At 30.5% G+C, this 13281-nt stretch overlaps 2 protein-coding genes across 4 annotated transcripts; one reads left to right on the top strand and one right to left on the bottom strand.

The window, feature by feature from the left end:
• Window positions 1-1675: 1675 nt before the first annotated feature.
• LOC123004907 (gamma-tubulin complex component 2-like) lies at window positions 1676-9763 on the bottom strand. 2 transcript variants are annotated; one of them, XM_044398433.1, is made up of 12 exons: window positions 9663-9763; window positions 9438-9614; window positions 8777-9389; window positions 8601-8729; window positions 8373-8549; window positions 5359-5533; window positions 4909-5310; window positions 2706-3052; window positions 2515-2658; window positions 2358-2429; window positions 2033-2208; window positions 1676-1863 (listed from the first exon to the last, which is right to left on the bottom strand). In XM_044398433.1, exons 1-12 carry the CDS (start codon window positions 9713-9715, stop codon window positions 1785-1787), a joined length of 2544 nt encoding a protein of 847 aa, XP_044254368.1. In that variant the 5' UTR covers window positions 9716-9763; the 3' UTR covers window positions 1676-1784. The 2 variants fall into 2 exon arrangements, with proteins under 2 accessions (XP_044254368.1, XP_044254369.1); XM_044398434.1 differs by lacking the exon at window positions 2358-2429.
• A 1436-nt stretch (window positions 9764-11199) lies between these two features.
• Window positions 11200-13004, top strand: LOC123005596 (post-GPI attachment to proteins factor 2-like). Of its 2 annotated transcripts, XM_044399412.1 has the most exons (4): window positions 11201-11569; window positions 11637-11903; window positions 11957-12157; window positions 12204-13004. In XM_044399412.1, exons 2-4 carry the CDS (start codon window positions 11726-11728, stop codon window positions 12335-12337), a joined length of 513 nt encoding a protein of 170 aa, XP_044255347.1. In that variant the 5' UTR covers window positions 11201-11569; window positions 11637-11725; the 3' UTR covers window positions 12338-13004. The 2 variants fall into 2 exon arrangements, with proteins under 2 accessions (XP_044255346.1, XP_044255347.1); XM_044399411.1 differs by having other exon boundaries at window positions 11200-11903.
• Window positions 13005-13281: the final 277 nt, after the last annotated feature.

Genomic DNA, 13281 nt, shown 5'->3' with positions numbered 1-13281 from the left:
ATTCTGTTATTGTTGGACTTGCGGTTGAGCTCTCAGAAGACGTAGTTTCGCTAGTAGACGTAATTTCGCTAGAAGTCGTCGAATCTGTTATTGTTGGACTTGCGGTTGAGCTCTCAGAAGACGTAATTTCGCTAGAAGTYGTCGATTCTGTTATTGTTGGACTTGCGGTTGAGCTCTCAGAAGACGTAGTTTCGCTAGTAGACGTAGCTTCGCTAGAAGACGTCGAATCTGTTATTGTTGGACTTGCGGTTGAGCTCTCAGACGACGTAATTTCGCTAGAACTCGTTGATTCTGTTATTGTTGGGCTTGCGCTTGTTGTTAAAATTTTATTTGTTGAACTAGTACTCAAAGGAGTTGTATTTTCATTTGATGTACTTGTAAAATTGACTTCTTGTGTAGTTGTTTCAGGCCAAGGTTCATCACATTCCAAGGCTGAACTGTTGTTACAAACTAATCCTGGAGGACATTCTTGAGGTAATCCTATAATCATAGTCGTTTCGCCAACTTCCACACATTGATAGAAATGAGTTTCATCGTAACATATGAATCCTCGATTGTGGCAATCTATAAATGCTTTCGCTTCCAACCGATAAACCTAAAACAATTCCATGAAAACTTAAGATTTGTGTATATGTACCGCTTTACACATGTACTATCTGCACATTTTTTTTTCATTTTTCATAACAAAGTATAAATAGTTTGTGTTTTCATTTATTCTTACTGCATATAGTCTTATTAGTTATTTTTGTGTATATGGATTCTGTTTTTGTTGTGTTAGTTAATTAATTATAATTATTGTTATAGTTAATTTTTATATTTTCCGGTTAAACTTCCTAAAATATTTTGAAAATTTCTTTTCACCTATAGTGATAGAATTTGATATTATATTACATCTAGTGTTTTTTTTACTGGTGACATCTCATTATTTGTTTCCTAAGAAGTTTGTGGAAGTTTAAAAAAATTCCCTGTCGACTATCTTTTATTTTTATGTATACATCTACATTTTTATTTCAATCTGTTTTTTTGTTAAAAAATATTTTGTTACCCTTACCAAATTGATAAATATTATAGCCCATAGCACTTTCATTTTTTCACTTCATAGCAGTTACGCTACCACTGAATTAATGAAACAACGTCGTGATATTTGATATGTTTATTCGATTTTACTCGTATTAACTATTTCTTTTTTTAGTAGAAATTTTCTATTGTTGTCCGTAAGTCTTTATACTTATATTTAAATACGGTATCTCTTATCTTAGTTTTCCAAATCTTTCTTTCAATAGAAATACTTATTACTACTGATTTCAGTTTCTTTATATCGAACTTCTTTGTTCTAGAAGATTTAGACCCGTATTTACTAGAAAATTATTTCAAGTGCATTTTCGTTTTGTAACAAATGACGCAAAGTCTGCAACTGACTTACTAAGAATTGTTAGATATATGGTGTTTGATGATGAGTATAGAAAATGAATTATGAGGGGATTAGGGTTTCATGATTACGAAGAAACGAAGACTTGGTAAATATTTTTCTTGAAACATTTCCCTTGAAAAACCAGCCATTCAGAAAAACATTTATTTTACAGAAAGTAAAAAGTACCTCACACTTGGTATTTTAATTTTTAGTACCCACTCCTCAACCTCTTAAAAGGGTTATTTTGTTAAAAAAACTACAAAGTGCGGTTTTGTGTTTTTATTAATAAATTTCCAGTTTTCTATTAAACGTACTTACATAGTCTCTTACATAAATCTTAATATAATGTAAACAACAAATAATACTAAGCTAATCAACCCGACGATTCAATTCTAATGCTCCCAAAGTCCTTCTTCATGAAATCGCCAGAATAAAACGAATTAAAGTCCAACCTGAAAAGCGATACATTAACTAAAACCTTCATCGAAGCATTCGTTAAATAATCTCACCCAAATAGGGAATTAAATCATCGATAGGAATAAAGGAAGGGAAGATTAAATTTTTCTTAAACTATTTCAAGAGGGAATGGTGAGTTTAATCAAATGATACAAACATAGTCACCTGTATAATAAGTTAAAGAGCCTGTCGTGTTCACTACTATCCTTGTTCAAGTTATTAATCTGATCCAGCAGGTTTACTAAAGCGACTGAAAACTGCACGTCGAAGAGGGAAATTCTTTCCTTGAAGCTGGGCGCTGTGGAGGCGTGACTTGAACTGTCTTGGAAAACTTTCTCGTTCTAAAGTGAACATAAAAATAATGTCAATTTTGAATTAACATAAAACAGTAGACAAAAATCCACATGCAGCATTCGACAGACATTTTGAAAAATAATTTTAATAAAAACTAATTATTTATTGAAAGGGCCACATGCCGAGAAGCAAATACCTGATGAAATGATTCATACATAGAACTTGGTAATGAACCAAGTTCAGCTTCCACAAAGTATTTCTGCGTCCTCTATAAAAATCAAGTAAAAATTCAACTTTCTCGGAGTTTAATGAGTGATTCAGACGAGAATAATTGATGTTTCTTAAAAACAAACCTGCATAAATTGGCAAAAATCCACGCAAATTGACAAAAGCTTCGTAACTGTGCGAAGAATCGGCGGTATTGTGAGCATACAGTCCTTCAAACAGCTATCCAGAAAATCGCGATGGCAAAATAATATTTCATCAACATTGTTCACCTTAAAAAATTCTGTAATTAGTTGTTTATTTTTTTTTTAATTAATACCTTGGAAATTTTCTGTAAGAACAAACACCAGTGAGGTTCAATTACTTCAACCATCATGTGATATTCCAAATTTTGAACACAATGTAACATCCTCTGTCGCAGAGCAAAGGCGGCTCTGTAATGCTGTGCATCGTCAAAGTGGAACTTTTTTGCAACTTTATTACACTTCCACACTTGACAGATCATTCTTTCCACATACTTGCAATAGAATAAATGTCGAAAAATCATCTGATAACACGCCAGAGATTTTCTGTTTAAAATTAAAGACAAGGGCCAATGCACTTCATAACTGAACGAGAAAGAATCAATAACGAGAAGTTTTTGGCGCTCGTAAGTGGTCCGAAAATCTGGAAAACAAGGCCATAATTAAGTTATTTGAGAAGATATCAACGTCGTTTCAAAACTCAATGTAATATCTACAAAATGGCCGAATTTTTTTTTTTTAATCTAGCACTTATCAAATTATGACTACTTAAATAAACACCTTTTCGGACTAAAACAGTTATAAAGACGCCAAGGCTTCAAAATGAAAAAACTCTTCGGCCAATTTGTAGATTTTTATTTGGTATTTTTGTTTTAATAAAATAAGCTTGATATCGCGACCTACTAAAAATTATTAGATTTGTCACGTCTCACTTTCTTGTTAGTCTTGTTCATCTTACATAACATAAAAACAGTATTGACTTTTGTCATTTAGGGGTTTCAAGTAATTATCATTGGTAGTATAATAGTAGTGGTAACTTGTTTGTCTAATATTTTCTCGGTACTTAAAAAGCAACTTATTTGTGGCTAATTTTTTATTACCCTGAAATGATATCTTAGATTTCATTGTGTTTTTAGTTTCCCTTTTTGAAAAATCACTTCTAGAAAGCATTTCTAGCATAAAACACAAATTCATGTGCTTTATTTGGTCGACAGTATGTCCCCGGATTGATTTTACGATAGAAAAATAATAATTTTTTATTTTACACCAAAACTGCAAAGGAAAAACATTTTTTGCTTCACCTAAAACAAGCAAATCTGGCATTAAAACTTTATTATTGGGATTCAGTAAAAAGTTGATTTTCTCTTGATTTTGGACTAATAATATTATAATAATTTTTCTCTGCTTTTTAAGGCCTATCACATTGGCGGTTATTTATTTATTTGACAACTATGTCACTTTGACAATTAATTCATCAGTTGAATAATGATAGTTCTTGTTCTTTATATTAAACCTGTTTCTTTGAGTTCTTATGTTTTTGAGAAACATTTTTGTTATTTAACTTAACGCAGGGAAAAATTATTACAATTCCAAAATCAGAAGAAAAATGAACTTTTCTTTTCACTAAGTCAGAATAATCAAGTTTTAATTACAGTTTTGCTCGTTTCAGGTAAAGCAAAAAATGTTTTTCCTTTGCAGTTTTGGCGTAAAACGAAAGATAAAAAGATTTTTCCTCTTGTAAACCCAATTCGGAGACATACTGTATGTCAGTTTAACAATTAATTCATCAATTGAGTAGATAGTTTGTGTTAAAAATGACTTTGTTTTTTATCTGTTTATATCCGGGGACATACTGTATAACGATTTAGAGCTGTTGTGTTTTGCATAAATTTTAACGAATAAATTGATATTAATTATGGCATTTAAAAAAATTCGCACGACCCCATTTTGTCAAAAAATGACACCTACATTGTTAATTTTTATGAATTTTTAAAATAGCAAATTATATGATATGACAAAAGTGAATGTTTTAGTGTTATTTGTTATACCTGTAGTGTTTTTTTTTTATAAAAATTTACATTTTTTTGGAAAGTATAGTTATTGTTATTTAATAGTAATTGTCTTTAATCCGACTATATGGTAATTCGAACTTCATGTAATCCAAGACGAAAAATAAATCCATCGAATCTTTAGTTCCAATAAATAGTATTCGATAATCCGAACACTGAAAAAGTTGTTATTTTTTATGTTAACATGCTCAATCTATATATTTTATTACATATGTTTTAATGAAAATTTGTATTTCAGTTACTTTAATTAAGAAAAAAATCAGTTTCGTAAATCGAAAAATTGACAATCTGGAGAACCCCTTGAATTAGTTCCTATTTATCGAGATTTGCCTGTATTTTTATTACGTTTTTACTTGTTCATTAAATTTAAAACAAAACTGTTGAAAATGAGAAAAATTTGCTTGCCAATTCGAAAATAAAATTCAATCACCTTGTTCCATATTTGTCTGAATTGTGAGTATTTTCAACATTTGAAATTGCAAGTCATAGGGTAACAACTCGATCCTTAGATCGTCCTTGTAGGGATCACTCACAGCGCTTGATAATCTCAAAGCCAAGTCCATTAAAGATTCGATACGCCCTTGGATCACATCTCCAACATCTTTGCTTAATTCTTTTTCACATAAAGTTAAAAATGTTACGATAAAATCGCCCTGGTCTAACAGAAAATAGTGCTTAACGGATTTAAGTCTCCCCAAAAGATCCTTCTCTTTCACAACTAGATCTAGTAATGTTTGGCTAGCAAATTTGTACGCATTTTCGATTGCTTCAATGTAATGCTTCTCCTCGATTTTGTACAGTATTGGGCGGATTTTATTCTTTACTGGTTTACCTGAAAACAGGCTTGAAATTTGGTATTATTTCAACTGGCTCAAATTACCACACTGTCTAATAACATTCAAGTATTTCCCAGCTTTTAGAATTATGTCGGAGACGGGCTCTAAAAATTTTGGGATTTTCTCCCGTTCTATTGAGTATTTTTTATCCCAGTAGTCCGCTGAGTAATCCACAGGCATGTCCTCCTTCTGGATAACCTCATTATCCTTTACCAGAAACTGAAAATAGAAGGAAAAAGATGTTTTAACATTAACTTTTCTGATTGAAAGCCGATTCATGCAATTTCTTTTAATTAGGAAAAGAAAGAAGAAGTTTATTTTTTATTTTGTTATTTGTTCGAAAATACTCGCCCCAGTGCGATTTTTTTTATTTTTAAATTAACACTACTTCCTAAATGGTGATTTTTAAAGACTGTAATTCATCTAAAAATTGGCGTATCTAGATTAAAAAAAAACATTTGGAAGCTTTAAGTTCTTAGTTTTGAGAAATTTTTTTTTCCTTTTGTAAACTCAATCCGAGGACATACTGTATGTGAATTGATGTAAATCTTGATTTTTAATAGATCAATAGGGGTTACAGTATATAGATTTAAATTTTAAGGGAATTTAGATTTAGAAATTTAATTTAGTATGGACAAAATTTGTGCCAGCAGTTGCGGTTATACAAATTAGACAAGTTAATTATTTTTAGTTCAGTTAAGTGGAAATTGTTTAAATTTAAATTAAAACGTATTAGGTGAAATTTTAAGTTTAAAAAAAAATATAAAAATTTCGATGTTATGAGAGTTTAAATTTTGCACTTTGACTCGATTTATTTTTATTGGAAAAATAATTTTCCAAGTTTTTTGCTACAGGCTATTAAACGAGGAAACAAGGGGGCTGTATCCTAAATTGCAACTTTGTTCAATGTTATTTGTGGCTTTTATTGGCAAAAATTTCGTACCTTTACTACATAATTGTAAAAAAACATATACAAGATCATCAGTATCATTAAATAGACATAAAAAAATGTCAAATGTCAAAAAATTAAAGTCAAATTTTTTTTATGTTCCTGGTATCTTATCTTACTTGAATTTTCTCTGGGGCGCGAGTTCTGGCGCACCCTGTATATGTGTTTATTGGTTTTAAAATTTAATATAAAATGGATTTGATAGTAATTTTATTATTTTTGTAAAATGATTTAACTGTAAAATATTGCCCGTCGTTTTCATTATAAGTGAAATAAGTCGTAACAAAGTAGGCTTATTAGAAAATGAGTCTGGAATGATCAAATTACAGCTTGGTATAAGCATTTTATTTACATTAAAGGGATAGTTGTGAGATTCAATTTCATTTGATAGTAAAATGTTATTTGTTTTTTTGTCTTATTAAATTAAAAGAAGTATATTTAATTTTATTAATTTAGTTTTAAAAATAGTCATGTATTATACAAGACGATAAAATTGATTTTTATCTTCGAGAACAATATCAGTTGCTAACGATCTTTGACATTAGATTTCATTGTTGAATTTTACTTTAACATTTATAAACAAACTGACTACAAAATTTGTGATTATTGAATAAAATTTTATATTGTACACGACGATAAAATTTTCATTATCTTTTCGAGCATAAATTGCTCTCAAAGATAAAATTCAATTTTATCGTCTTGTATAATAAATAACTATTAATTATAGTATATTGTACTGTGAATGATATTTTTCTTTATTTTAAAAGCAAAATTTATTATTAGTACCTTTAATATCAGGGTTTATTAAATTATAATTAAAGGCTTAGTTATCTCGAATTCAAAAGGGTTACAATCATATTTATTTTACTATGGAAATAGTATATTAAAGAACAAGTTTTATAAGGGTTGATTTGGCGCACGAATCCCAAGTTAGAAAACGAGCCGTAGGCGAGTTTTCTATGGGATGAGTGCGCCAATGCCATTATAAAACGAGTATTTTATGCTATTTTTTCTGATTTGCGCACCCTTTTTTCTTCTTTTAATTAAAAAAATATATTTTTTTGTCGCCTAGAGAATTTTGTGTTAGTTGGTATCGGTTGGTAACACTCGGCGCCCACCTGTTTTTTGAATCATTTCTGCCGTTTGTCATTAAAAATAAAATTTACAAATCATTAGTTATTAGTGTTACAACATAATAATAATAAATAAAATATGAGAAACAGAATTTAGTTTGCACTCCGCCCGAAATTCGCGAAATTACCGAAGCAACAACGCAAAATTTGTTACCTAATAAGTCAAAAGCGGCATCCAAAAACTAAATAACCCTAAATTCTTTAAAGCACAGTGTGCTTTTATAGATAGCTATAAACGACTCCTACTGGAGACGTTAATAAACTTATTATAAACGCAAATTAGAAAAAAGTATTTAAAACGTTATTTTAGCAGTGAAACGTTATTCGTTTTTGAATATATCTGTTTTTTTAAGAAACGAATTTAATTTGCTTGCTTTATAATATTATAATAATTTTATATTTTATGACTAAAGGATAGGGATAAGGGATAAAATGTGTAAAAACATTCAAGAAACAATACTGCTAATTTGTGAAAAAAATTCCAAAAAAATGTTTTAGATTTTTTTAAATTTATAAAAAAAATCAAGATACAATACTGATTAATTTTTGAAAAAAAATCAAAAATATTTTTTTGGATTGTTTTTCTAAATTTAAATAATGCAAAATTGTTTAAAAAAATGTTTTTTCTCATTTTGATAAAAAGTAAAAAATGTTCAGCAACAATATGTACAACTAATTCTTTTGTAAAACTCTGATCAATAAAAAAGCATATTAAAGGTGAACAAACATGCATTGACAAATAAAAAAATACCCAACGTCCGTGGACCAAAAACAAAAACAAGAAAATTTAGAATTCATTTTTCTCACGATATTACTTAAGATTGCGTGGTAACCGTACCACGGAAAATATTTTTACCAAAAAATCTCAAAACTAGAAACTTAAAGCTTCAAAATGTTTTTTTTTTTAATCTAAATACGACCATTTTTCAGAAATAAAAAAAAAAATTCCTTTAATTTTTTGGAGTAGTGTATTTACCTCACTGATTGGATCCGAAATAATTCCTCGATATATCCACATTCCCAACATTTTCATATATGGAACACAGGCAGCTTCCATTAGACTAACACAACGTTGTTGGGTTCTTTCATCGCCAATTGATCCAATTATATGATCATGAAGCAAACTTAAAACTTTTCCGCCTTTAGCATCAGACTGTAATTTACAAATTAGATAAACCAAAATATATTGCCTTATTTAGCTAACCTTGCTGATGGTAGCTGCAATATTAGCTGTAATACCAAAAGGCTGTAAACGCTTTTGTATATAGAACCATAGTTTTTGCAAATTTAAATTATCAGCTTCAAATTCATCCTGAAGTTGGGTAACATAAATCTAAAAAACAACTTTATCAAATCATTATTTGTTTCCAATCAACTTACTAAATGTTCTTTTAAAATCGCGCTCATTTCTTCGGCTAACGCATTATTAACTTGCCCAAATTCAAACCTCATTTTTTCTTCAGTAAACCTCTGAATTAGAGAATAATGACTGGCGATAGGCAAGATTTGCTTGACTAATTCTTGCAGAGGGAGGGGCACATTATCATTTATTTTGAAAGTTCTGGGTGCATATGCATCGTTCAACTCCTCTGCTTCTATATAACAGCCCGGAATACCAATTAATACACTTAACAAATCCTCAATCAGGATGTTCTCTTGAGATATAGCCGGCACAGCTGGACTAATAGTACTAAAACTTTGTGTTGAAAAATCCCAGGATAAGGTGGGCCGTCTTTGGACCCAAGATGTAACAGAAGGCGTGCTAGCCCTCGGGAGACTAGCAGTCGTATTAAGAACACTACTCGAGTTTAGTTCTTTTTGTGAGCGCTTGAGAGCTTCCCGCCGCAATCGACTCCTAATTTGTGGTAAATCGTCTCGCGTCATTTCCGTTTTTTGCTCCGAATGTTTGTCCATTCTCCCCAGCAAGCTTTTAACGCCACTATCTTGCGATATCTGATACAAAAGCTGGACATATGGCCCTAAACAATCCACACTAGAAAGTCCAAACCAATTAAAATGAAACTCGTTTCATGAACCTCACTTTTTCTGCTTCAGGTCTTCAAACTTTAACAGGAATGGTTCAGAGTTTTTCAAATCTTCGGCAATACGTTGCACGTAACTCTGGATAGCCACTTGCGAGCCGGAACATTCCTTACCGGTGCCACTACTGATGCTTTTTTGTAACGCTTCCACAAGTTTTTCTGGTGGATTTTTCCCCCTGTAGAAATATAATCATGAGTTTTGGTTTTCAGACACGTGGACGTACCCTAAGGAGTTTAACAGTTCTGCAACCAAATGTTGAAGCTTAAATTCACTCATTTTGTCACAAAGCTTGACACTTCTTGCAATATCAAACCTAACCTTCAAAGTATTTGAATTCAAAAACAATGTGCGCGCGTCGGGGACTATTGTATTTTTGGTTGACTAACTTACAGGGGCAGTGATGCCAGATTAGGGAATTTTTCCCTAGTTCTAGGGAAAAAGGAATTTTTTACATTTTCAGTGAAAATCTAATTTTTTTCACACTGCTTCAAAAATTACAAAAATTTTTAATATGAATATTGTAACTTCGCCAAGTTAGCGCATTTGTACAAAATGGTTATAAATGATTTTCATCTAGCTAGCTGTGAATTTTCCATGTAAAATTAAAAATGCCGCTTTAAGAAAAAAGGGGTACCTACTTGTTTTAACTCAAAATTAAAAAATCGCCGTTTACTAAGCGTCCACTTCGAAAATAGACTTCAATTATAAACTTGTTTTCTTCCAAAGTATACATTATTATCAATTATCATTGGAATTTAGTTGAAACAATAAAAGTTTAATGAACAACAATTTATTATTAATTAATAAGTGACACTAATGACAGAACTATAGCTTTCAAAAAAGTAGAGTGGCACAAATAAAGTTACATGCAAAAAAAATCCAAAGCTGGGTAGATGAAAATCATTTATAACCACTCTGTATATGAGTTTAGCACATAGTATCGCGGAAACCAAAAATGTATTTTCTGTAGTTGTGTAAAGACAAAAAAAAAGAACAAGATAACTAAAAGCCGTTTGCGTTTTTCGCATTGCCAAGTTTACTAATTATTGCAGTTCATTTAATGTTTTAGACGAATATTTAAAATTAATGAAATCCCATAATTTATAAGTATAAATAAAAATTAAGTAGGTATCTATATATGTATACACGTGTATTTGAATTTGTTTTAATGGACTTGTACTTAATTTTTTTATTTCTTTAGAAAAATCACAGATTAATATTTATTTTAATTTATTGTTATATTATTTATTGATTTTTTTGTTGTTTGGAGTTAACACATTTTTATATTGTATTTATATTATTGTCGTATCAACAAGAAATTACTCCCTAGGTTTTTGGGATATTCGTGAATAGGTTGGCATAAATTTGGTTAGGTTGGTTTCTGGTGACAAACAAAAGATATCGTAACTAGTGTCAAAATTTAGGTTAAGTCACCTGTCAGCTTGTATGTAAAATTCAATTAATAGTTGACAGCAGGTTGACAGAAAACGTCAACCGTCTACAACAACCCTAAGCATTCAAAATTACTTCTGAAAATTATAGTTACCAACAACATATTGTACAAAACGTTATTTTCCTAAAAGTTCAAATCCTAGGTGATAATTTCGTGTTGACAAATCTGTATATTACCTCAACAAAATAGGCCTATGAAATAGTATCTTTTTATTTTTTTAAGTAGAATTCTAGGGAATTTAGAAGCTACAATGTAGGGACAAGCGCTTAATCTCATCTGGCATCACTGTACAGGGGCAATGCGTTGAGTCGTAGCGAAATGAACAGTTTTAAAAATATGAAACGTCGAAAAACAGTTAAAAAGCCCCCAAATTGACTTATTATTAAATTTAAATTATTAATTTCGTGTAAATTAAAATCAAATTTTGCGTTCAATATGTGCAGCCACGCCCACTTCCATGTTCGTGGCTATTCGTGTGATTTCGTATCAATGAAACAATCAACAAATCAAACAGCTGATCTAACCTAAAATGAATTAAATTAAGTAATTTTTAAAATTTGATGTAAGTGAGAAGTGTGTGAATAATGCCTAATGAAGCTCGGTACGCGTTATTATACAGTGATTATGAGAGTGCACCGATTTTGCGTTTGCCTTTTGAAAAATTTTCAATTATAACCGTGGGTTTGCCATTGTTTGCTTTCATATTTTGCATTATTTATTCGGTGATTTTTCATTTTGAAACAGCCACTTATACCCATTGTCAAGTGTTTAATGTTTTACCGTCCATTTCTGCCGCTATTGGAAATTTTTCACCACAACGACAAGTTTGGCAAATGGCTATAGTTTTACATGCTGTGCCAAGATTCTCGATTGCCTTTGTTTACCTCCAACACCATCAAAACGTTTTATACCAAAATGACCAATGGATGGGGGCCGTCGCATGTGTTCTTAATGTTGTTGAAAACATTTCGTTGATCATACTGTCTTTTTGGACCTCATCGCAACACTATCGTAAGTAAACTGGAATAATTGCAATAAATTTAATGAGACACTTGAATTTTTAGCTGTTCATGAAAAAGCCTTCATCACCTTTATATTGATGTCGGAGTTTTATATGATTTTAATTTATATTCTCCAAAGACGTTGCAAAAAACGCCACAAAGAAAGTCTGAAATGGAAGAAAAGACTACTCATTACAAACATATCATCTATTTTAGTAGCAACTTATTGCTTTCTGAGGCACAACTCGTATTGTGAGCCTTATGGTAAGTTGCAAGTTTCTTTTAATTTCACTTTAATTGTTTGTTTTAGTATATTCTGGTTTTGCCTTGGCAGAATATACAGTAGTATTAACAAATATGGCGTTCCACATGACTGCTTATTTAGATTTTAAAAATAAGGATTTGGTGGTTTATAAATACGGTGTTGCTTTAACGGAAAGATAATATTTAGTTGTATAGCTAGTTATACAATAATTATTTCGTGCTTTAGGAAATTATCACATGGCATATTTGTAATTATTGGCCATTCAACACACCAAAGATATATTTCTGGAGTTCTAAAACTAAATTTTATAAGAACATAAAAAGTATTTTGTACTAATCCAAAAATAACTATTTTGTGTAGCATGCAAGTGGCCCAAAACTGAACTGTTGTTTGCAAATACCCTGCGATCAAAAAATAAATAAATTAGAGTAGGCGGTGATTAAAGTCCTTCAGATGGCAATCCTGATTTTTGACATCAAATATCAGCGAAAACTTTGACAGGTTTGCGTTTTATTCATTTTAAATGAAATAATATGTTCACTTTAGAGCAGACATTTTTTTTTGTTGCAAGTTATTACAAAAATGGTGAATGGTCATTTTCACTTTCAGATTTCCATCCAATGTGTTGCCAACTGTAGAATTTAATTAACGCCTACTCTAATTTTTTTTCATCGCACGTTATTAAATTTATGTAGATAAATGTTCATTTAATGAGTTGTATATACAGAGGTGTCCCAGCGAGTTGAAAAAGTTCATTAGTGACCTTTCAATGGTGAAATTAAAAAAAAAATTGATAGATACTAATATAGTCCATCGCCTAAAATTATTTAAAACTATACAGCGTGTCTCAAAAATAAGTTACAATACAAACTTGTGTTTTTTTTAAATGAAACACCATATGTTTCTTAGCATTTTTGCATGTAGATTTTTATGTCAATGTTTTTAAGCTAAACTTCTATTGGTCGATTTTGCTTAGTTTTAAAAATAAGACGTTTTTTTTGAGGAAAACATGCAGTTTTTAAAAATTTATTACACAAAAACTAAGACAACTAGAAATGTTTTTTTACTAACGCAAAGAAGAAGGTACAAACTATAAGGTTGTAACATTTTTTAGTGTGTTGCA

The sequence above is a fragment of the Tribolium madens genome, unplaced genomic scaffold (genome assembly GCF_015345945.1).
Source record: "Tribolium madens isolate multiple individuals breed KSU strain unplaced genomic scaffold, Tmad_KSU_1.1 Scaffold_20;HRSCAF=117;Tcas5.2_LG4, whole genome shotgun sequence".
Classification (NCBI taxonomy): domain Eukaryota; kingdom Metazoa; phylum Arthropoda; class Insecta; order Coleoptera; family Tenebrionidae; genus Tribolium; species Tribolium madens.
Note: the sequence above shows the minus strand (reverse complement) of the source record. Positions and strands in the feature narration are given on the sequence as shown.